The sequence below is a fragment of the Nycticebus coucang genome, chromosome 14 (genome assembly GCF_027406575.1).
Source record: "Nycticebus coucang isolate mNycCou1 chromosome 14, mNycCou1.pri, whole genome shotgun sequence".
Taxonomy (NCBI): Eukaryota; Metazoa; Chordata; class Mammalia; order Primates; family Lorisidae; genus Nycticebus; species Nycticebus coucang.
Window position 1 is genome coordinate 20,485,546 of NC_069793.1, and position 24,469 is coordinate 20,510,014.

Below are 24,469 nucleotides of genomic sequence, written 5' to 3' on the forward strand. Positions count from 1 at the left end.
GTCAGGGAAGCTCAGGGCTGCGGGAGGATGTGTAGTTATTTAGGACCCTGGGTCAAAGGCTATCCAAGGGCCTGCCATGTGGTCCCTCGAGGGAAGCTTCTAGATGACCAGGCTTTCACCCAGCTGGGCAGTGCCTCATCTAAAGGCCGCATAGATCACACAGCCCCACATACATGCTGTCTGACCCTTTTCAGAAAAAGTTTGCCAGCCCTAGTCTAGAGTGAAAAAGTATGAATAGGGCACTGGTTTTGAACACTTATCCATATCAGTTCCTGTGTCAGGACTTCTGAGTTCTCCCACCCGGCAAAGCAGCTAAGTGAGGGAGATAACACAACCGCTCTATTTCCAGATGAGGGAACTCAAGCTTACAGTAGTTTAGAAACCTACATGGGGTCCACCCAGCGAGGATGCTACAGAGCTTGGCCTCAAGGCCAGATCAGTCTGACTCTAAACGCTGGGCTATCTCCCCCGCACCTGCCACGCACGCCTGGCAAGTATGAGGTACGCCCACCAGGTTCTTCCCTAGTGGGCACTTGGACTCCACACCTGCCCCTCTTTATGCTGCCATTGATTCTTGCCCCAGTTTTCTCTCTTTCCCAAGCTCCAAAAATTGATAGAAAAATCACAACCACTCTCAGATGGAACTAAGCTGTTCTAAAGCCTGCTCTCTAATTAGTGTGTGATTTGGGACGGGAGAAGGAATTGACACTTTGGCTTATTAATCTGGTAAACCAGCCTTCTCTGGAGATGTAGAAGCTGCTGGGCTTTGAGGCTTTGGTATCACCCCAAAAGGGCTGCAATCCCACCAGTTCAGGCAGACGCCGTAGGCATCTAGCCCACTTCTGTTATTCTCCCTAGGAGAGCGGCATTCATTCATCCATTCTGCAAATACCTTGCCCAGTTTCTACCATGTGCCTGGCACTGTACCAGGCACTTGGGACATGGCAACCGTGATTAAGATGAAGCCCTGCCCTTGCAACTCATCCATCCTAATAATCATCATTCTCTGCAGCTGTTACTGCTCTGCAAATATGCGCTCACATGCACAAATGGGAGCAGTTTTAGAGGGGGGCATGGAGTCAGAAGTAGGAGGTGACACTCTGGGTGTGTGGTGCAGGAGAGAGCCCTGAGGCCAGACCAGGAAACCCTTTGCCCCAGCTAGAAGGTGTGGGCTGATTTGAATAAGGTGAGTGGAGCCCTGGCCCTTGCAGCCCAGAGGTTTTTTCTGTTAGGCCAGAATGGGTTAACAGAGGTGGCAGCAGTGCCCCAGTTCTAACGGAAGACTTTCAGCCAGAAGTGCCATGTGCATCACCAGAGATCCACAGACTGACCCACTCCAAGGACAGCCTGGAATAAGTCACCAACAGCCTGAGAGAAAGAGTGGAGCAGGGAAAACCAGGGAGAAGGAAAGGCAGTGATTTTTGTTGGAAGGTACTTTGAGCCGCAGTGCTGAGGGGGCAGGTGCCATTGAAATTCTTTGGCTGTGGTGCAGCTGGCTGGGCTCGTCTGGGGCCTCACCCTGCACACAGGTGAAGAGCACTTCAGGGGCTGACAGGTGCTGGCTCCTCTCACCTGGTCTGGGGGGAGCAGAGGGCTCAATCCTGGTCTCCCTGTGGCTACATCCAGGCCACATGTGGCCCTCTCGTAAGTGCCCTTGAGTCAGGAGGCTGGTTTCTATCCCAACTCCGCTGCCACCCTGCTGAGTGCCCAACACGCACCCCTCAGCCTCAGTTCTTCATTGCAAAATGAGAAAGTTAGGGGGGGACTGTCCACCGAGGTAGCTAGAGAGCAATGAGCTCAGGACTTGGACTTCGTTGTCAGACCAGACCTCTGGCCAAGGCTGTTTTCCTACTTCCGGCCTACATGACCTCTAGCGGTGATGCACCCACCATCTCTGAGTCTGAGGTTCTTATACCTAAAATGGGGAAAGGGTCAGAATCCCTGTTGGGGTTGTTGTCCAGATTACATGGGAAGTCTCACCTTCCCCCCCAAATATTTATTAGGTGCCCATCGTGTGCCAGGTACTGGGGATACGTGTGAATAGATGTTTCTCTGGAGCTTCCGGTCTGATGGGACAGACAATGTGATTGTATCCAGCACACACTAAGTGTTTAATAAATGTTAGCTGCTACGATTCAGCATCGCCAGGGTTCCTTGAGGCTCCCAAATCATTTTGTCATATGGCACATTGAATCTTCTGGGTCATGAGAAAATGGAAGCACAGAAAACTTAAGGGACTTACTCAAGGTCGCACAGTTCCAATGGTAGAACTGAAACTCAGGCCCAGTTAGCTTGGCTCCAGAATCTATGCTTTTAGTACTACCCTTGTCCTGGGTTATTAATAATTTGTCGTTTTGACAGTTGTCATTAAAACGATCATTTATAACCTTTATTAAGAATTTACTACGTGCATTTTCTCATCTGTGCTTCTTTGGAGCATTGACACCGCTCACTCTCATATATTGACTCACATCCCGTCTATCTTTCCTGAGCTCCCTGCAGGCCAACTGTGTTTTGTTCACTGTTTTAATTGCAGTTTATCTGGAACATAGTAGGTGCTTTATTTATGCTTGCTGAATGAAAGAATCCATAGGAGGCCACAATAAGCAAAGGAAAACTGATTCCTGCCTTCCTGGGCTCCCAGTCCAGGGAGGAGGTGAATCTATATCACCCTGTATGACAGGAAGGGTGACAAGAAGGGGGGAGCCTAGGGAGCTGTTGGTGGCCATTGCCCAGTGCCCAGCCTGGTACCAGTGAGACCTGAATTACCACCATTGCACAGCAGGGAACAAAGCTGGAAGGAAGGAGCACAGGTCTGAGAGTCGGGGCACCTTGAGAACAAGCTTCTCTATCCCCTCTCCTAACTCCCCACCCATCCTTGTAGGCCACACAGCCTGCCTCCTCCTCAGGATTTTCTTTCTTTTTTTTTTTTTTTATTAAACGGTGTTAGTTTTTTATTGTTGTTGCAGTTTTGGCCAGGGCTGGGTTTGAAACCACCACCCTCAGCATATGGGGCTGGCGCCCTACCACTGAACCATAGGCACCTCCCCTCCTCAGGATTTTCAAGGAAGGGCATCTGCTTTCTGCTCCAAAGAGGAGACTTACTGCCTTCAGCTGACCTGCCTACACCCTCCCTCCTTTTCTTACAAGGTCTCTCCAGAGTTTGGACTATAACCAAACGCCCACCTCCTAGGAGGCGTCTTTGGGTTATTTTTGTTCTGTAATGGATTTGTTGAAATTGCAAACGAAACTTGGCAGGAATTTCCTAGGAGATACCCTAAAGTTGAGGAGACAGATGTGTTTGGACGCTCGACAGAGGTATCAGTGTCTCCTGGGGTGGCTGCTGCCAGTCCCCTCTGGCACCTCACCTACCATCATGTGCCCCAGTGTTTTGCTGTGGGGCATTCCATTGAGGAAACAAGCTTCTGCTCAGCCTTCTTATTTCACTTTATTGACTCTTTCAGCCTTCAGGGGCTAGAAGGAATTATCTTTTTCCAACAAAGAAAGGAATGGCAACTCCCTGCTGCCCCTAGACCCTACTGGGTAGTACAGTGATTCTCAGACTGTCTTCTCTGAAGCCCTAGAGCAGGCGTCCTCAAACTTTTTAAACAGGGGGCCAATTCACTGTCCCTCAGACCGTTGGAGGGCCGGACTATAGTTTAAAAAAAAAAAACTATGAACAAATTCCTATGCACACTGCACATATCTTATTTTGAAGTAAAAAACAAAACGGGAACAAATACAATTCACACCACTTCATGTAGCCCACAGGCCTCAGTTTGAGGACGCCTGCCCTAGAGCTTCAGAGTTTCCCCAGGAGTTGGGGGATGGGTGGGTGAAGGGTGACAAGGACTCCTCGCCTTCTGTCCCCGACACATCCTGAGTGGCATCTCTTTATTCTGTTTTATATGTTGGGTTTGAATAAATAATACGTGAAAAATCACATTTTGTGGGAAAACCTAACTCCTTTTGAAACATGTGCATTCTTTTTTTAAAATTAATTAATTAATTTTATTTATTTATTTTTTGTAGTTTTTGGCCGGAGCTGGGTTTGAACCCACCACCTCCGGCATATGGGGCCGGTGCCCTACTCCTTTGAGCCACAGGTGCCGCCCGTGAAACACGTGCATTCTTCAAGCCCCTGTTCCTACTCCCTTCTGCAAGGGGGGAGAATTCAGCTTTGACAGGGAAGTGGTTTCTAGGATGCCCATTAGGTATAAGTCCAGCGAGACCCCAACCTCAGCATTAGTTGATGACTCAGAAGCCCCCCCCCCCAGAGGTACTCCCCTCCTGCCCTGCCTCTTCTGTTTCAGGAGCCGTCTGCAGGAACTGGAGAGGTCCTTCTGTCCATCAGCTACCTCCCAGCTGCCAACCGCCTCCTGGTGGTGCTGATTAAAGCCAAGAACCTCCATTCTAGCCAGTCCAAGGAGCTCCTGGGAAAGGGTGAGTGAGGTGTGAGAGGAGAGAGCCAGGGCCCCACCCCCTCTGGCCACTGTCAATGTGTGCAGAAGGACGTGGCACCTGGGAGTAAATGGAATGGATGAGCAGAGAGGTCTCACATGAGCACATTTGTGGAATCATCATCAGCTGTATCTTCCACTCTACGCTCACAAACCAATTTTGAAGGACACACTTGCTTCTGTTAGTTCATATGCATTCACTTCTGGGCCAATCCCAATCGCCAGGACCCAGATATGAGCCATCTGGGATTCCCTACCTTGGAGGTCCACTGTGAGAGCCATTGGCCTTAACCATGGCAAGCCAGTCAGACCAGGAAGCCAAGAGTCAGACTGAAAGTATGGATTGTTGTTCCCGGGCTGCTGGGAAAACCTGGCTGGACCCACCTCTGGGACAGGTGTCAGGAAGCCCATGTTCTTCTCCTGTCTCAGCCACCACTGCACAACCCACACTCAGCACAGTCTTCTCTCTGCTCAGCTTTTGCCAACTTCCACCCCCGTACCAGCTGAATGTGGGTGATGGCAGAAGGTATGTGGGAATGTAGGCTGAGGCTTAGGGCATCTGTGCCCCATATACCCAAATAAGCATCTCTTTAACAGCCTGGAGGCCTCATCTTTTCCTTCTGGATGCCCCAGCACAAGTCCCAAGTCTCGGGGACCAAACAGGCTTTCCTATCAGAACAGGAAAGCAGCCTCGGCCAGCCAGATGATACCTAGCAGGCAAGTGCTCATAGCAGGATATAAATAAATCTCTATTTATAGCGGGGTACAAATAAAGAATTGCCACTGCATTAGGAATCTTTGAGCAAAAGGTTTGGGGCTAATGAAATCAGAAGAGTTGGTCTGGCTGGCAGATTTCTGAGCCAAAAGTCAGAGTTCTATGGTGTTTCCTTATCCACTCTAGGCAATTCTCTGCCTCTTACTCTTTTTTTTTTTTTAAATTACAGTACAACACTTTGTCTCTCAAATATCTCTGCTGAGATAACAAACTAACCACCCCAGGGTGATAACTATAGCAATAAATATAAAGTAACAATTATTCTCACATTAGCTTTAGGAACCTTAACTAAAGGAAAAGTAATCCGGTCTGAGCCGTGTGATGTGACATGACTTTCAGATCTGGTGACTTGTTTTAGATTTCCTGGGAGATAGTTCCACTAGTGAAGTGCCCCAGGGAAGGGGGGGCGAGGAACAGGGAGTCTGCCTTCACCCCTCCTGCCCACTATGTCAGGGTCCTCAAGTAAAAGCTACAAGAGAACAGAAGAGAAAAACTCAACCAGCAGGGGACCTACTACTTTCAGAATAGACAAAAATGCTTGGACCAAGAATTGAGGGGATGAAGATTTGAGCTGGCTTAGGTTTTCTGGTCTGAGTTCAGATTCCAGTCATAGGACTCCTGGATCTGGCTTGATGGGTGAGGATAAGAAATCATGTAGAAAGGCTCCTGGCAAAGTGTGGTTCCCTGTTGGCACTCCAGCATGTCCCAGTTGTGGGTCACCCAAGGCCTAGCTTTATCTATCGTGGGATCATCTGTTTCCCACACTTTAGCGTAAGTTCTACAGGGGCAGGAATTTTTGCTGTATCCCTATGTCTAGAATAGTTCCTGCCGTAGGATCAGTACTTAATAGTTGTGGGATGAATTAACAGCTTCATGGGTAAGCAGGGAGTGATCCTCTGTTTGAATCTTGAGCTAGAGACACTGATTTTCCAGCCCCAGGAGGAAGCCTCGATCTGGCCCTCCAGTCCCCAGAAGCTCACTCGTAGGCCTTCTCTCTTTCTTTCCCCCCTTTTTCTTTCCTCAGATGTCTCTGTCAAGGTGACCTTGAAGCACCAGGCTCAGAAGCTGAAGAAGAAGCAGACAAAACGGGCCAAGCACAAGATCAACCCTGTGTGGAATGAGATGATCATGTTCGAGCTGCCTGATGACCTGCTGCAGGCATCCAGTGTGGAGCTGGAGGTGCTGAGCCAGGACGAGATGGGGCAGAGCTGTGCACTTGGCCGCTGCAGCCTGGGGCTGCACACTTCTGGCTCTGAGCGCAGCCACTGGGAGGAGATGCTCAAAAACCCACGCCGGCAGATCGCCATGTGGCATCAGCTGCACATGTAGCCAGCCGCATGGCCGCCTCCCTTCCTGGGCAGTTCTGGCTGTCCTTTCAACCTACTCTTTTTGCCCTGTCCTCCATTCTGCCACCCAGAAGACAGAGACAGACGTGTTTGCAAAGGGCAGGACCCCTTCCTCTCATAACACTTCTGTTTCTAAGAAATAAGCAAGGCCAGGCAATGTGTGGATGTAGGACATTCGGGTCACACTGAGGGATGCAATTTACTCACCTGCTATTGAGAGAGACATTTACCAAATGCAACTCATGTGCCCATTTTACAGGTAGGGTTAGGCCAGTTATATTTGGGGAATAATGGATGCAAAGAAGAATTTTGCTTTTTAAAAATAAGCTTTTCAAAAATGCTGAAGGAAATAAAAGTTATCCTGGATCAACTCCTAGAATTGGAGATTGTCCAGGTGGGATGAAACTTTGGGCAGCATTAAGTAAAGTTCCCCATGTGAGGTGGTCACCTAGTACAGTCACCAGCAGGTCCTTGGCCCCACCTGGACAGTTCCAAGTCAGTATTCCTGGTTGAAGCTCAGGAGCCTTCATTTCTAACAAGCCCTGGGATGGGGGGGCGGGATCTGAAGTAGAGGGCACCATGCTGCACTTGGAGAAATTCCTTCAACAATGTCCTAGACAGGTTTTCAACCATAGTCCTTGATGAGGGTCCCAGCACCATGGGGCAGCCATTATCAGTGCTTGGGCACCTCAACCATCTGGGGCCTCCGTTTTTTATTTATTTTAATTCTTTGTATTTGTGCTTTTTAGATCCTGTTCTTAGATTGAATTTGTGCTTTTTATTGAAGAAATTTGTTTTATTTTATAATCAGTTTATACCATTCTTGGGGAGACCTTCCCTGACAAAGTATAGGTGGAATCCTTTGTTAGTCACTAGATCCTGAATGCGAATTGTCACATCTACCAGCGTCACCAAAGTGACCCTCTGAGATAGACCCATCCCTTCTCAGCATGCCAGTCACTTTGGAAGGAATTTAGTTATTAAGTTATTTGGTTACATCTGGCTATATGGAGATGGCGATAGAAGGTAACTTTAAAAAGGAAATAAGATCTTTTGCAAATGTGCCTCCTTCCTCCCTCAATTTCCAGGAGCTATAACTTTATTTGGTAAATAACCAGCAGCTAGATTTCGAATTCCTACCTTGTGATTCCAAGTAGATGCCCACATCGTTAATTAAATCTAAATTATGAGGTTTGTTGAGTGGATCTATTACTCACCCATGAACCAGGATTCCTGGATTTTGTTGTCGTCCTTGCCCTTCAGAATTCCAGTTTGCATCTGTAAAATGGGACTAACGGCAGGGAACCCTGTGAATGGTGTGATGAATAAAGTAGTGTCCAAAGCTGTCAGCACTCCTTGCCTAAAAACAAACTCTGAGGCCACCAAACAAATCATCTTGAAGCTAGGTTACTATTTTTACTTTAAGTTGGCAGCTGAGAATGTCCAGAAAGCACCAGAACCATCTCAAGCATTCCCAGAATGATGGATTCTGCATTTGGGATCCTCTAATACTAACATCCAAACTCTAAGCCTTCAGATGACACTCTAGTTCCCGATCTAAGCTAGAATTTCTAGGTGAGGTGGGTAAGGGCTTAATTCCTTCAACAAGTCAATTCATCCTTGGCCGCTTCTTGAGAATAAGAGCAGGGGCCTTAGAATTTTCGGTCATTATTTTTCCTTTCTATACAAAAATTGATAAGCATTAGAAGTAACTTCTACCCATCCTCTGAAGAAACAGAAAAAATGCCTAGTCCCTCTTTAATGGGAAAGACAATTAGAAACCTTGATCATTAAGGTTGTTTGGCCCCTGCCAAGTGTTTTTAGGAAAAGCATTTGTTAGTGGTTTCCTGTAACATATTTTTTGTGATCCCCTTACCATACTGCTCTCTTCTTTTTGGTTAGCATGGCTAAAAGAGAACAAAACGTTCCTTACATAAGCTGAAAGCTGACCGGCATTCTCTTTCTGGCAACATCTGTTCCTCCAATCTAGAAAAGTTTGGATTCTAGACTAAAAATAAGGAAACATAGGTTATATTTCCTTATAAATCTATGCACCAGCCTTATAGTCCTGTCAAAGGAATTTGAGGTGGGCTGGGCAGGACGCCTGATCCTAGAGTATCATTCCCCCATGAAGCATCCATCTTGTGGGATCTTAAAGATTCAATCTTCCAGAATCCAGATTAAAGGTTGCCCCTGACAGGAGCCATATTCCATTACAGAACATCGTAGGTGGAGCTGGTCACCTAGCTTGGCGGGGATGTGCAGAAATGAGATGTGTTTTGAAGGGGCTTGTCTGTTGTGTTTCAGTCCCTAGGATAAAGCTAACTCATGGATGCTTCATAAGTACTTGTTGAATGATTTAAGGATGGATGGGGAATAAAGGTATATACAGAAAAAAGACATTGCAAATGGCATAACAAATAGAATCCTATCTGAGTTCTCAATGGTACAGGCATCAGACATCTCAGCAGTTAGCCTAGAAATTCATAACATTGAGTATTACTATTTGCCTAATGACAATTCATAGCTCCTTGTGTAAGTGTAATTAACAAAAGAAGAGAATGGAAGTGCTGTGCTTTTCCACCAAAATTCCATCTTAGTGAATTTTAAATTACCCAGAGATGTCAGACTGCCGAGTCAAAATACTTTAGTAATCTCTGCTTCAGCTTACCTGGTACATTTGCAATTTACTATTGAATTAGAGTAATTGAGTCTATGTGAACACATCCAATTGTTTTTGAAAAAACACCTTGTACAATGCCAGAGAAAATTTTCTAAGAGGGGTGTGAAGCAGAGGTGAAAATAAAGTGAGAGACGATTTCAGACTGGGTTGTTGCCCCAAAGGTGGTCAGGTTCTTTCATGAGATCTGTGTATGGGGATAGTGAATTAGGAGCCCTCCCTAACCTGGGACTCCATTTCTTACATCAAATCAATATCTATTTGTTGAGTGCTTATTAATCAAGACCTTGCACGTGTCTGTCCATTTTGACTTATGATTTTCTGTGTGGGTTGACTGATAAGTCACCCCAAACAAAGCTGGGCAGAGAGAGCAACCTTGGAGAGCAGTTCTTCCGGGTCCATTCCTCTTGGATGGAAAGGAGTCCTGGGGGAAAGGCATTGTTGCCTAAACCAACAGTCCTTGTGATCTGTTTCTGCCTTCTGTGTTTCCTGATGTCCAATGCTTAAGTGTGTGTTTTGCAGTCACGAAACGAAGCACAAAAAGACGCATGAGATGTTGTAGTCATATGTCTGGTGTCACACTTCGGAGCAAAAACCTTGCAGTGGTAAATAAATCATTTCCAATGGGGTCAGCTACCTGGTGTTTTCTTTTTTCTTTTTGATATTTTAGAATATAAAATGCAAAAAACAATCATCTGATAAACCCTCATGAACCACTGTCAATTTTAATAAAGCTTGACAACTCCAGTTAAAGTCCCATCAGTGCCCTTTACTCAGGAGAACATAATCCTGAATTTGAGATTTATCATCCCAAATGACAATATTTTGACTACATGTATATGTAAATGCTGAGCACCATAGCATATTTTTGTGTGTTTATAAACTTAAATTTGTTTTTTGCTCAACATTAAACTTTTCATCCACGCGGACATGTATAGCTAGGATTCATTTATTTGTCACTGAGGTGTAATAGTCTATCATATAGCAAGACCGTCATCCCCTTCTCCTGTTGATGAACATGTTTTCCTCCCTTCCTTCTTTCCTCCCTCCCGTCCTCCCTCTCTCTCTTCTTCCCTCCCTTCCTTTTGTTCTTTATCCTTGCTGTCACAGGCAATGCTGCTAGGAGCATTGTCTCCTTGGGCACTTGTAAAAGTTTTTAAAGATGTACACTAGGAGCAAGTGCAGTTGCTAGGTCATCCAGTACCCTGTGTGACACTGTGTATGTGTGTGCACTCATAATCACACACGTGGACCTTGGTGGCTGTGCTCAATTACTGAATCAAGGAGATTTCATACAGTTAGGGAAGAAAGGGTTGGGTATGGCTTCTCAGGACTTTGACTTCATAAGAAAAGAAAAAAAAGATGGAAATTAGGGACTCTTCTGTCATTAACATCCCCAACAGAAACACTCCCATCCGTGGAAGTGTCAATGCAGCAGCCAGTGATACTCCTGAACTTCCGATAGAGTCCTGTCACCCAGGACTTCCTGGTGGCTGCTGCAGCCCTGGCCTCTAGAGGAAAAGGCCCTGGCATGGAGCAGGGGTCAGGTTCTGAATTTCAACGTCAGTAGGACGTCAGGACACACAGAATTAAAACCAAAGCTTCCTAATAGAATAAATGATCCATAAAGAAAGCTATGAGATGTCTTCATTTAAGTCTGCATGTAATTCCTTACATACATGCATATATTTTCATGGCAACCAGGATTTTAATTTTCATAATAAAATAGGAACAGTGGCTTTGTCTCATATAGCCAAATTTTATGCAGACTCTGTTTCACTGGTAGCTATGAATGTTGCCTACCTGGGCCCCAAACTAACATTTAAGAGTCTAGAGCCACATATACTCACTACTACTACATTGGAACTGACCAATGAACGCACATGTGCCCCGAGGGAAGTAAAACTCAGTGGAAATCAAGTAGCAGGGAGGAGAGGAGAAAAAATCCTACAGTGAACACCATGAGGATGGTGGGCACATCTGTAGCCATGACTCGAGCATGGCTTACAAAAGCAATCCATGTAACCAAGAGCTTTAGTGCCCCCGTAATATTTTGAAATAAAAAAAAGAGTTTAGATCTATATTAAAGAGAAATGGAAGAGAGAAGAAAAGTTCATTTTTTACTCTATACTAGGGCTTTCCATTGAAGTGCTTCAAATAACAAACTCTGCTCCTGCGAGTAAAATCAATTCATTAGGAGCTGGGGATCTGCAACCCAGCTTGGCTTTGTCACTGGTCACCTTCAAGGCCCTGCACAAGTCACTTTTGCCTCTGGGCCTCAGTTTCCACATCTATAAAGTGAATTCAGACTGAATGATCATGAAGGCGGCTTTAACAGTCTGCAGTTCTGTGATCGAGACTGGCACAGTCCGTTTTATGTGCTTACCTTCAGCCTTCTATCTCGTGTGGATAATACAAATTAAACTCATATACATGTGCACCTGGCCTCTCTGCGACACAGCTGGTGATGCCCCCTGGCATCTCCTGACTGTCCCTCCTGACAGCCACCTACTCCTGTAGACAATGTGCAATGGCACCTGAGGCTCTGGGTCAGCCCCTTCTCATTTGCTTAACTGCTAAAGGGGCTGGTGGTAATTTTCCATCCAAGGGTTTCTCTTTTTAGAGCCCGTTGGAAGCATTTTGAACTCTGGCATCTGTTCTGTCTCCCTCCTGGGACAGATGCCTGGCAGGGAGAAAACCATGGGGTGTGGCTGTGGATGAATTTAGAACTGCCCCTGCACTCTCCTTCTCTGTCTCTTTCAGGTGAGCCAGCACAGATGGTCCTCTGCAGGGACCTTAGCAGCTTCCCTGAGCCAGAGAAGGAGGTGCCCATGGGGTGGGGGGAGGCAGGAAGCCAGACTACTTTTTAGGTAGTGCCTCTGTCTCTGGAAGCCAGACATTGCCATGGAAACTAGTCTAGTGGTGGCCACTGTGTGATCAGGGCCCTGTGGGGATCCTCCCCAGTCATGTTTGGTCTACTGTCAGTGCAGCTCATGCTAGGGCACAGTTTCTCATCCCAATTTCCCAGCACTCTTTCTTGGTGTTTCAGGACAGCCTGTGGGCAAGTGAATGATGGCAGAAATCCTACTTCAGAAACCCAGGGACAAGCAAGGAGAAACCTGTTTTTCCAACCAAAACAAACAATTTCTGCAAGACTTCTGGCTGTAAAGGCCAGGCGAGATGAGCTATTCGAAGCAGAAGATGGTGCCCTGAGGATCTCTCCAAAAGGGAACAATGATCCCCATTTAGACAGGCATTTACACCAGCTGAAGATGGTGTAAAGGTCAAGGACATCCTAGTGCTGCATTTCATCCTGATCTAAGAGGTCACTATAATGATGGTACTGAAATCACTGAAGACTAGACTTATCCAAGGTGTCACGGCTTGTAAGAGGCATAGGAGGATTTGAATCTGGTACTGTCTAACCTTGAGTTCCAGACTCTAGGGTATAGCCAGTGTCCAAGAGTCTTTATTGAAAGGTCACTGAGATGCATTGTCAATGGTTTCAAAATGCTACCTGGAACCATGGACCCCAAGAATCACCAAGCTGAGAGGAGCAGGAAAAGTTCCATAGGCCCAATTAGGAGACACCTGACTGGATTGGTTAGGACATTGTCCATGGGGCAAGAGCAAGTTGAAGTAGAAGGGAACTCATGTAAGCACCATGGGAACAACCTATGGCTTTGTGGAGTAGGCCTGGGTCAAGACCAGAGGCAGCCGGAGGTCAGGTGCAGGGTCATTTTGATCAAGTGAGGAAACTGAGCCAGAGATTGGCAACAAGGAAGAACTCAGGACTTCAGTGGGGATCAATGCAGCATTGCTGGAATTGTCCTTCCATCAGGACCTGCTTAAATTCATCGATCTCTTCAGTACACATTGATTAAGGGCCCACTCTGTGACTTTTCCTTTGTGGACATTATAGTCTGGAGTGGGGAAGACAGACATAAAATGACACCCTCCACACACACACATGCACACAGAAATTAGTCGCAGACTGTGATAAGCATGTGAAGGAAGATATCTTGTAGATGGAGTGGTCGGGAAATAGCCCTTTGAGAAGGTGGCATTTTAGCTGAGACCTAAAAGAAGAGAAAACTCAACTATCCTGGTGAAAGCTATGCTGGGCAGAGAGCTCAGGGTGTTGGAGGATCCCAAGATAGAAAACTTGATGAGTTAAAGGCAGTGTGGCTAGGTGGCGCCTGTAGCTCAGTGGCTAGGGCACTGGCCACATGCACCAGGGCTGGTGGGTTCGAACCCAGCCCAGACCTGCTAAAACAAAAAAATAGCCAGGCACTGTGGCAGGCAACTGTGGTCTCAGCTACTCAGGAGGCTGAGGCAAGAGAATCACTTGAGCCAAAGAGTTTGAGGTTGCTGTGAGCTGTGATGCCACGGCATTCTACCCAGGGTAACATAGTGAGACTCTATCTCCATAATAAAAAAGAAAAGGCAGATTGGCTAGTGCCCAATGCAGGGTAGGAAAAGACATGCCAGGAGGTAGATAGGGCTAGACAGTTCAGGACTGATGGGTCATGATTAGGAGCTTAGATTGCATTCTAAGGGCAGTGGAACACCACTAGAGTGTGTTGAGCAGAGAGGATGCCTCCACTGGATCTGTGTTTTAAAAAGATCATTCTAGAAATTGTCCTATGGCAGCCCTTCAGATCTTCAGGCAGTGGGGTAGCCTTCTAAGTCTTCTTTCTGGGGTGAACTCACCTTGTCCTTGAACCTTGGAAGAATGGAAGAAGGTGGGGAGAAGAGGGAGGGAAAGGAGTAGGAGACCAACTTCATGACCAAGTACAGATGGGGGAGGATGCCTTTCCTCCCCTTGCCTCCTGGTGATAGAATCACTTAACATGTTCCAGATACTGCTGCAAAGGTGGGTCAAATCTGTGCAGGCCAGCATGGGAGCAGGGGCTGAGCCTGGGTCACTGGGCTGATTAGGCATGGATAGCTATGCCCCTTGTCTCCTTCTTGCCTGACTCCTCCTCTGGGAAAAAGAGAACTAGAACATTCCATGGGGACTGCAGCATGATTTTCACAACACAAGGCGTGTAAGGGGGAAGGGTGGTTCAAGGGCTGTGAAGAAGATGGCAGACACTAGGAAAGCAGAGGTTAAGACGAGGAGACGGGGGAGGTAGCTGAGGGAGGCAGATGGGTGGGAGGGGTGACTGTGAGGCAGAAAACCAAGGGTCTCAAGAAGAAAAAATAGAACCACATTATCTACTTCTTCATTGACTTTATACCTGTCTTCTTTGCAAAACAGCGTGCAAAAACATCACTCATCAGCCCCATTCCAATGCCACTGGCAAACTGTTGAGGAAAGACCCTTCTCTAGGGACCAGGCCTGCATGTGGAGAATCAAGGCAGGCAGGGGGAGAACTAGAACGACAGTTTATCCGCAGTGGCCCTGTGTGCCTCCTCTGAGAGAGTCTTGTGGGATGAATGCATATGGGAGCAGACAGATTTATTTTAAACGGGTTCAGTCACACCTCTTTTGGCCTGCCTGGTGGGCGAGGCACGTAGGTTACTTGCTGGAAGTAGATTGTAATGGGGGGAAGTTGAGAGCAGCAAGAAGGGGCTAAAGAGGCCTCTTCTAGTTCTTCCAAGCCTGGCAGCTGGCAGGTTCCTACCCTGACACGGGAGCCTTTGTGGTGGGATCCATTCAGAGTCACCCAGAGCACAGGCCGGGATTCAGAGGCAAGGAGGCAGCGATTCAACCATGGTGAGCAAATTTAAATGCTTTTATTAACAATCTTCTTACATTACAAGGATAATATGACAAAAGGAAAGTTTCTGCGTACATATGATGATAAACCAACATAGCTCTATTTGTATCCAGTGTTCTAGGTCCCATCACACAGGTACTATAAAGCGTAGTCTGCAAAATAATAATAACATCAAGAGGTTTTTTTTTAAGAAAGAAAGTATTAACATATTAATATGTATGTGATAATTGACTCCTAGGTTTTTCCCCCACCCCCACTTTATTTTTCCTTTGTGATTGAAATGAAAACGGTTCAGCAGCGTGGGGGTGGAGAGGAGAGAGGCAGGGGCTGAAAAAGACGGAATCAGACTGCTGGTTCTTATGGAGAGACAAAAGTAAAGACTGAGGGGTGCCCGAGGGCAGCCTGGCCTTTGTCTTTTGGTGAGCAGTGTGTAACCGGCTGTCCTCCTCTGGACGGAGGGTCCAGTCCCTGGGTGCCCCTGGCACGCTCTCTCTGAGGTACAGTGCATTGTGGGATTGCTACCTGGGGATGCCCATCCCCTGGCCGTGGGTCTGGTCCACCGCAGTGGGGGAAGGCTCGGCAGGGCCTGGTCTCTCTTGAGTCAGGCACTGGAGGGTGTTCCAGACCCGATTGGCAGCTAGCTGTGGCTCAAGGAGGTGGGCGATGGCAGACAGACCCCCTCTGGACCGTAGGTCCAGGTCGGGTCTGCTGGAGACTGAGGTACGTTGGTAGAATGGTGGGGAAGAGGTGGAAGTGGTGGGAGGAGGCTCGAAATGGACGTAAGTGTGGCAGGCTGCAGGCTGGTCTGGAGAGCAGAGCGTACAGCTGCCCTCTCGCTCTCCGTCATCCACAGCCCCGGCTTGCCCTATCTTTTACCTCGGGAGGAAAACAACCATAGAGAAAAAACTGGAAGCAAATGAGCTTCGGCCTCAGGTCAGGGCTGCAGAAGCCCTCCGTCGTGATGCCAGCTGCACCGGTCGGTGCCCGCTCCGGCCCCCAGACATCCCAGCCTGGCTCGGGGTGGGAGCTGGGGACTTGGCAAAGAAGGCGACCTTCCCAACACAGGCGGGTGGGCCTTGAGCGTCCCGGCTCAACCGCTAACTTGAGTCACAGAATCCGAACAGTGTACGTGAACTAAACCTGCCCACTCCACGGCGGTGGGGTGAGGGGCCAGGGCCCCCCGCGCGGGAGGAGGGGAGCATCGTGGTCCTGAGTACAGCCAGCAGCCGCGGCGGCTGCGCGGAGCAGGCTGGGCCAAGGCCCTGCTTCTGAACTTTGAGTTCCACTAAATTTGTGAGTGTGCGGATATGTCTCTCCCACCCTTCCCTGTTAGCTGATGCCCCTGTCCTGGTCGGAAAGACTCTGAGCAGTGGGCCGAGCTGCCGGGTTAATGCTCATGCTGCCCAGTCCTCTCCCCCTGCCTGGGCAGACAGTGGTTGAGCGGGTGAGGGAGGCCAGCGCGGCTGCACTTCAGAGGCCCGGCCTCTAGAGGGCAGCAGACGCGCCTCGGGGTGGGGGTGGGGGCGACATCTTTCCTGGACCGCTCCTGATCCAATTTGCACCTTTCCTGTTGCTACCTACGCTGCTTCTTTTTGGTGCGGGAGGGTATTGAGGGTTGTGCGGTTGCCCCTCCACCAGGGGTCAGAGACTACGCTCTACTGCCAAGCAGCAGTGACCACCTTGCGCTGGCGGAGGGTGGTGGGAGGGAAGGAAGGACCGGCCACTTCTGCAGCTCAGGGGATAACTCCTAACCTCAGCCCAAGCCTGTGGAAAAGGAGAGAAAGTGCTTGGAGACGGCCGGCCCCGTAACTCTGCTCTCCAGCACTCTGGTAGGAGGCTCCCTGGCCAGCAAACCCTGCTGGCTGAGCTTCCCGTCTCCGGGCTCCAAAGGCCCTGCCTCCTGCCCTGCTCCCCCCAGCTCTATAGACTCTATTTTTATATCTATTTAAAACATAGAAATGTATAAATATATAGGATATTATTTATAGATATATAGACGTGATTTACTCTTACTCTGTGTGTATAGGTACTGTATATGTCCATATATACAACATAACTGCGGTAGCATCTGTATTATACACGGCACATACCTCTGCTCCATGCACTCTCCTAGGGAGACTGGATTGCATAGGTATTCCCAGGGTGATGCCACTTGAGGGGGCAGGGGGAAGGGAGTGCCAGATGGAAGAGGAGGGTGTACCATTTTCCTCCCAAAAGGGCACTTTTTCTCCCTCTGGCTAACATGCAAAGATTGCCTCAAAGGCTCCCTAAAATATCATAGCTCCATCCACTCAGCAAAACCATCCCAAACCACAGACTGCACAAGACGGGCCTCCCTCCAAGCAGAGGGCTGGACAGAAACGCAGGACACAGCACCACCTTCCCAGGAGACTGATGTCTAGAGTAGGCATACCATGCTCCACTGCTCTCTGAAAACCCCTTTCTTGTTTAAGGAGGCCCCTCCAGCCTGGCCTGGCTAGACCTGCTCTCTCAAAGGGATGAGAGCATATGAGTTTGGTGCCTTCTGCCAAAGTTGGATGCATAGTTGGATGCAAAAAGCAAGAATTCTACTTGTAAATCAACCTAGATCATAAGCCCAAAGCAGATCTAGATTCAGAATTTCTGCTCCTAGAGGGGGTAGGAGAAACTATGAAAGGGGGCTATAGAGAAGAGAAGTTATATTTCAACCCCTAAGGCCTCCCCCTGGGCCCCACTGGGCTCCAGGTAGTCCACTGCAGATTCCCCACTGTCCTTTTCAGCCTCCTGATGCTGTTTTTTGTTTTCTCTTTCTTGACACCACCTCCAAACAAATGGAAGGTTATTTCAATATTATCTTAAGTAATTACAAGGTCCTTTCTCCAAATCAGAGGCTTGGCAGAAGCAAGTCAAGGTGAGGGGTCTCAGCAGCACAACTCAACTTGGTAACATGTAGCAGGCATAAAGGTCAGAAACCCCTAAAGTGCCCAGCACGGAAACCCACCTTCCAGGAGTTCGAGCCTGTCTCATTGCCAAATGAGCAGGGGGAAGTGAGGAGGTCGCAGGCAGTCATTTAAACAAAAATGATGCCTCGACTCTCATGTTCAACCAGGCTGGCAAAATTGGACTCTGACATGGCAAGATTTGCAGACAGGGCTGGGCTGCCCGTATTTTTTACAAATACTGGATGGCAGTGCGTCTTTTTTTTTTCCCTCCATGAAGGAAGAGCAGATCATTGTAATCCCAAGGACTGTGGCTCCCAGGCTCTGCCATGTATATGCCTGGCACAGGTGGCCACAAAGCTGGGCCTCAAAGTTGATCTCACTTCCCACCCACTTCATGAGCCAAAGAGAATCACTAATCAGATAGCCCAATTATGACAAGTCTCAGCCTGGGAGACACATTTCATTCTAAGCCTATGGCTGTTACTCCTGGGCCAGGGGCTAAGTTAAGGGGTTCTGTCATTTGGGATGCTCATGCTGCCTGTTCATGACACTAGACAAACCCCAAACATCCCATCAGCCCCAAATACCCACGACAGAAGTCACGAGTAATCACATGCAGAATTCACAGGACAGATGCACTGAGCCTCCTTGGGAGCATGCAGGCTGAGAAAAGACCCTGTGTAAATTGCAGTGGTGTATTACCCAGTTTGTTCCCTGGTTACTCCCCGTCCCAAGGCAAAGTGGCCTACAGAGTGTGGGCCACAGCCCTGGCATAGCTGAATGCAGCAGAAGCCATGAGCACCCAGAGTTTTAAGAGGTACCCTGCTGACCTTCAAGACCGCCTGAGAACTGAGCTCCTCCTCTGAGGCCTAGAGGCTGGCCCAGGAGGTGACCCTGCAGCCATGTGCTGCTGGTCGCAGCTCACTCGGCTGGGCCCAGAGGCAGGTCACCTGCCCCTGGCTTTCTCAGGAAATACAGAGTAGGCACTGGCATTGGCCCAAAGGATTGTTTTCCCTCTAGCTGAAGATTTGGGCTCATTTTGGCCACAGCTTGAGAGGAAAACAGTTGCAGCCCTGACAAGGTGCCCAGGCGGATGCTGTTTCTCTCTTCCTGGTTTTCAAATGAGTGGTCGAGGGGATGACCCCCTTGGTAGAGAGTCCCAGTGTAATGGGTAGGGAGGAGCAGAGAGGGAAGGAAGAGGTGTAAGGCAACTGTTGGCTAGAAGAAAGGATCCCAACCTACTGTTTCTGCCCCTCACCAAGGCCCAGCCGTCTATACCCTCAACCCAGCTTAGTCTGTGATGTTCAGTGAAACTCTCCAGCCACGGTAGTTTGTGTGCTAGAGGACAGAAGTCCTGAGGCTGGGGCTTGGCAAGGTGGGGCCTTGTGCTTTGCAACAGCACCTCACTTGACCACAGTCAGACTTTGACCCAGATGGGAGGGGCAGCTGGAGGAGAATCAGCTTAAAGTGGACAAGTGGAGCAGGACTGGGGATTTCAAAGCTTTGGAAAGGGGCTTTTGGTCTTTCCTTGCTAGTTCTGGCGAACTCTCTTCTTGCTCAGAGGAAGGTGGGGAAGTAAGTGTGCAACTCTGGGGGGGGGGGGGACGGAGTGAATGTCGCCAGGCAGGGGTGCATTGATTTGTTGAAGAAGGCAGCATATGAGGCCTGGCAGTGGGACAATTGGAGGAACCCAGGGCTTTTTTTGTTTTGTGTTTTTTAAAACATGCTACATCACTGTTGAAAACAAACAAAAATGTTTCAAAAAATAATATATAATATATATAATATATGTATATAATGAAAAGCTATTGACTAGCAGCAATGATTCTAAAGTTATCTTAGCACCAAGACCATGGGGGCGAGAGGGAAGGGATTTGAGGAGGATGAAGGGACTGTGGGACCAGGAAGGGGCAATAACATGTTCAGTGTTGATGACAGTTCCACTATGGTTCTCAATGGTGGCATGAGGCCTCAGAGACAAGATAAACCAAGAAGGAAGGAAGCCACCACAGTTTTATAATATCCGAGCCATGCAGGTTGAGGACACTTGGGTCTTGCCTGTGGCCAGATCGCCCCAACCTCTGCTAACAGAGAGGGGCAGCTCTCAGCAGAACTGACCACATGTACATAATTCAGACCTTCCTCCCTCCCCTAGATATGACCTGCATGCATGCTATAGGATCTCTGCATATAAAATATGCATAAATCAGATGTAGAAACACCAACAGAAGTTTTAAACAGCTCACGCACATTTTTTTAAAACTCCCCTGCGAGGTATACTGGTAGTTAAATGAACAAAGAGCATTGATCAGACTCCTCTAGCTTAAACCACTACTTGCCCCAGGGAGTAGGCAAGTGGCTATTTCTAAAGCTTATATCTGTGGTTGTGTGTGTGTGTGTGTGTGTGTGTGTGTGTGTAGGCTGATGCCTTGAGAGTCCTGTCTTCTTGGTTTTTCCTTTTCCTAAGGACATCTCTACCCTGTTCAAAAAGGAAGAGTTCACAGGCATAGACACATTCCCTGGTTTCCCATGACCTTCCCACCAGGCTGTGGAGCATGTTATCACCTGGTTGAAAAAGACGGACCACATCTCTAGAGACTCTCGCTGGCACAACTTGCATTGATATCTCTTGCCACTGAACTATAGCAGGTATTTCTCAATTATTCAAGGAAAAAAAAATCTCTAACACATGATATTATTATAAAGACAAAGTATAAATAATTCATGTAAATTGAATATATACCTTTCATTTTCCTTGCTTTTAGCCAAAAAATCACTGCCCTATTGGGGGTCTGGACTTCTTGGCTCTTGTCTCCCCAACAGCCCTGGATCTGAATGGCATTAGATTATTTTATCTTCCACTACATAAAAATAGGAATGCAAAAAGCTCACTACTTCTTTCTTCCCAAGAATTTCAAGCTCGGCTGGAAGGCAGTGTTGCCTTCAGGATAACAGATGCATCTGAGTATCCAGGGGCTAGAAGGAGGAAATCCACGATCTGAGACTAGGCGGAGAGACAACAGAGGTGAGGAATGGTGGTATCACAATTTGACTGACACTTTTGTTTCTACAACAGTGAAGGAAGCCTCAATAGGAAATGAATAAAAATCTCTCAAACTGAAGTCAGGATGAGGGAGAAAGATCAAACACCCCAATCCAGATACGTAGCCCACCCTGTCTGAAACCAGAGATCAGATTCAGCTGGGCAAGATCGTCTATGAGACCTCCCCCCCATAAAACCACACACAGAAATAAAAGGCAAGAACATAAACCCAAACCCAGACCCAAGGCCCCTCAATCCCCAAATGAAAACATAAACAAACAAGCTACCTAACGGTGACGACAGAGACCTGTCATTTTAGCTTATGCTGTTGGTAGACTGTTAGGTGGGCGCACAGGTGGCCCCAGCACACGCTTCCGTGAGTGAAAATGAGTTGCCACACATGTCGCAGCTGCCGAATTTTGTAGACAAGTCAGTTTCTGACATTATTCCTTTCTGAAAGCTCCCAGTGGCTTCTGGTGGACACGTCACCTTGGTTTTTTAAAAATTTTCAGTGTGGGTTTATATATATAATATAATATAATATATATTTATATAATATATCAAAGCTTATGAGTATAGATTTAAAAAAATATTCAACAGCTTAGTGAACTTTGTTTGCAGCGCCGGCCCTCTAAATGTCAGGGTAAAACTCTGTCCCATGGTCCACGGTCTGTAGCACTGGCTTCTGCTCCAGCGCAGACACCCTGCTGAGGACCTCGGCAGACAGGGTGTAACTGTTGCCAGACTTCTCCTCGAACCAACTGTCCAGGGCTCGCTTGGCATCAAAGTTGGCGATCGGAGGTCCATTTATAGCGATTGTCAACAGGTCGCTGAGCTGCTCCAGGGTCAGGCGGGAGCGATGGTTTTTGCGAACTCGCTGGAGGGCATTGCGGCCCTTCTCACAGCAAGCAGTGGAAGTGGGAAGGACTTTGAGAACCTGGATGATCTTGTTCAAAAGCGGAAACCTCTGCTTATATTTGCAAATGTGGCTGATCAGGTCTTTGAAGCCATTTTTTGTGTAGTAATCCGCCTTGAGTTCTCGCCACTCCATCAACAGACTCCCTCGAGGGTCCAGCCCCTCCCTGCAGAGGTCCCGGGAAAAGGTCGGGATGGCCTCCAGGTGGTCGAATATTTGCACCATGTCCTCCTTGCCATAGCTCAGGAGCTCCTCGCTGCTCCTGGGCCAGGCAGCCAGGTCAAACACCTGGCAGGCCTTCACAAAGACCCGGCTGCGGGAATCGAACCTCTGAGCCAGGATGACCTGGGTCTTCTGGCAGATCTTTTCCCTGATGGACTGGAACTTGGCTTCAGCCACCCTGAGGTTCTTCATCGAAATCCCATTGAAGCTTTCCCGGAAGTTCTCCTCGAACTCCTGCAGGTACTCCCCAGGGGAGTCAGCTAGCCGGCTGATCTCCTGGATGGCCTCCTCAATCTTGTCATCCACCTGGGACACTAGCAGGTACTCGCCCTGGAAGACGTAGGCCAGGCGTGAGAGCACGGCGATCACATCCAGCAGGAAGTAGATGAGCTTGATGGACTGGTAGTCCATGAGGAACTGCAGCAGGGCGAGGGCGATGGCCGACGCATCTGCCCGCTGGGTCTGGCTGCTGACGTCCTTGAGGTGGGCCACCACCTCCAGGTAGTCCTTGATGAGAGCGTTGAGGACATTCTGCTCACCAATGATCCACCGCACAGCCCGGATGTCCCCCAGGAACTCTGTCTCCTCGCAGAGGGTGGCGGCTGTGGCCCGTAGCTCACACAGGAGGCGCGGGGAGTAACGGTAGAAGCTCAGCAGCTGCTTCAGATTGTTCTCTAGCTCCTCCAGGCAGGGCAGCTCCTTCCCGCTGATGGCATCCAAGATCTCCAGGTGCGGCCGGTGCACCATGAAGGGCAGGCACAGCAGCCAGGGCAGCGTCTTGCGGATGGTCATGAACATGCTGGCGCGCAGACTGGCTGTGATGTTGGCCCCATCGATGCCCAAGCCAACGGTTGGCTTCTCATCCTGCAGCCGGATGCCTAAGGCTGAGAAGGCCCGGTCAAATGCCTGGAGATAGCTCTCCGTGCTGGAGAAGCCTAGCTCCTGCAGAGATAGGAACTCCGTGGCCGGGGGCCCATCGCTGCTGGTGTACTGGACGTAGACGGCCACCGTGTCGGCCAGCAGGTCATCGCTCTGCCCATCCAGGATGATGCTGAGGCAAGGTGACTGACGGATGCGCTCCACCAGGTCTTCCCGCAGGGCCCGCGCAATGTGATGGATAAGGATTTGGCAGTCCCCCTCGTTCATATACTGGTCCACCACCTTGAGCTCGCACTTCCTCAGCAGCTCTGCCAGGGGCCGGAAGTCCAGGTAGGGCCTGCCCTCGAGGGCCAGGTGGTAGGCGGTGTTGAAGAGCAGGGTCATGTTGCGACACATCTCCTCCGTCTTCTCGGGGTGCATGCGCAGCTTGTACAGCTGCAGGCACTTCTTGTGCAGATTGCTCTGGCTGTGCAGCTTGATGGTGTGGATCTTAAACTGCTTGGAGCCGATGATGAAGGCCGAAGTGCGGGAGGACTGCACCGTGTACTGGCGGCAGACATGGCACCACATCTCGTTGAGGGTGGGGGAGTACCGCAGGAACCAGAACTTCTTCAGCCACTCCTGCTTAAAGCGCCGGATTCGCCGTCCGGTGGCTGATGACATCTTGGAGGGCTCATCGGTGGCAGTCATCATATCGTTGGAGACGGACTCATCTGCTGAATCAACTTCCTGGTCATCGTCTTCCATAATGGCAGGGCCGGAGACCATGCTTTCTGAGGCTGCAAAACAAATGAGAAAGAAACATTTAGCCCTTGTGGAAAAACAGAGATGATTCCACAGTGAGCAAGAAATACTGCCTGAGGGGCTGGTGCTGCACCATACAGGACAGAAGTCTATAGAAGCCTACAACAGATTGAATCCCAGCCCAGAATTTATTTCTAAGCACTTTGGTTCTCCCAGGTGACTTGTCCTCTCTGCAGATTGTCCGCCGTGGCCTCTGTCACCTCCACATGCTCCAGGCCACCTGCCCTCACCCTCCATGCACAGGTGCCCAAGGGATTCAAATGCTCCCCATGAGCTGGAAAGCACAGGTTGAGAGAGTGGGTCTGACGGAGGGAGAAAAAACACATCAAATATCCCAAAGTTAGACCTTTAGGACTCCACTAATGCGAATGAAGGCAGTTTGGATATGGCCTCAGATGATTGTGGGATCAAACTGCTGTTTAGTCCAGGTGTGTGGTTTGACTATCTGACACGCCTCATCCTGAGCTAAGGGATGTGGTTAAAAGAGAAACTGCCACGTAGACAGTCTCAGCTGCAGTTGGGACCAGGAAAATCTCCCTCATTGTCAGCCAATGCTAAAAGACCCAGGAAGCCAACAGAGAAGGGCAACGGCATGCAGGTGAGTGCCCTGGGTCCCCTGGCTCGCCATCCTTCTAAAACTCCAGGTAGGGGAACTGGGACCGCATTGGGCAGAACAGAGATTTGAGAAGAGAAGAAT

The 24,469-nt window shown here is 48.8% G+C and overlaps 2 protein-coding genes across 3 annotated transcripts in view; one reads left to right on the top strand and one right to left on the bottom strand.

Annotated features, from left to right (window-relative positions):
• SYT13 (synaptotagmin 13) overlaps nucleotides 1-9,889 on the top strand; it is a 52,128-nt gene extending 42,239 nt beyond the window's left edge. Inside the window, exons 5-6 of the mRNA XM_053562568.1 lie at nucleotides 4,314-4,443; nucleotides 6,260-9,889. Of these exons, the coding sequence (XP_053418543.1) occupies nucleotides 4,314-4,443; nucleotides 6,260-6,564 (435 nt within the window). The 3' untranslated portion in view covers nucleotides 6,565-9,889. The remainder of the gene's footprint in view (nucleotides 1-4,313; nucleotides 4,444-6,259) is intronic.
• Nucleotides 9,890-14,983: 5,094 nt separating this feature from the next.
• PRDM11 (PR/SET domain 11) overlaps nucleotides 14,984-24,469 on the bottom strand; it is an 86,877-nt gene continuing 77,391 nt past the window's right edge. For both annotated transcript variants that reach the window (XM_053561629.1, XM_053561630.1), the window contains one exon: nucleotides 14,984-23,747. In XM_053561629.1, the coding sequence (XP_053417604.1) occupies nucleotides 21,583-23,747 (2,165 nt within the window). In that variant the 3' untranslated portion in view covers nucleotides 14,984-21,582. The remainder of the gene's footprint in view (nucleotides 23,748-24,469) is intronic.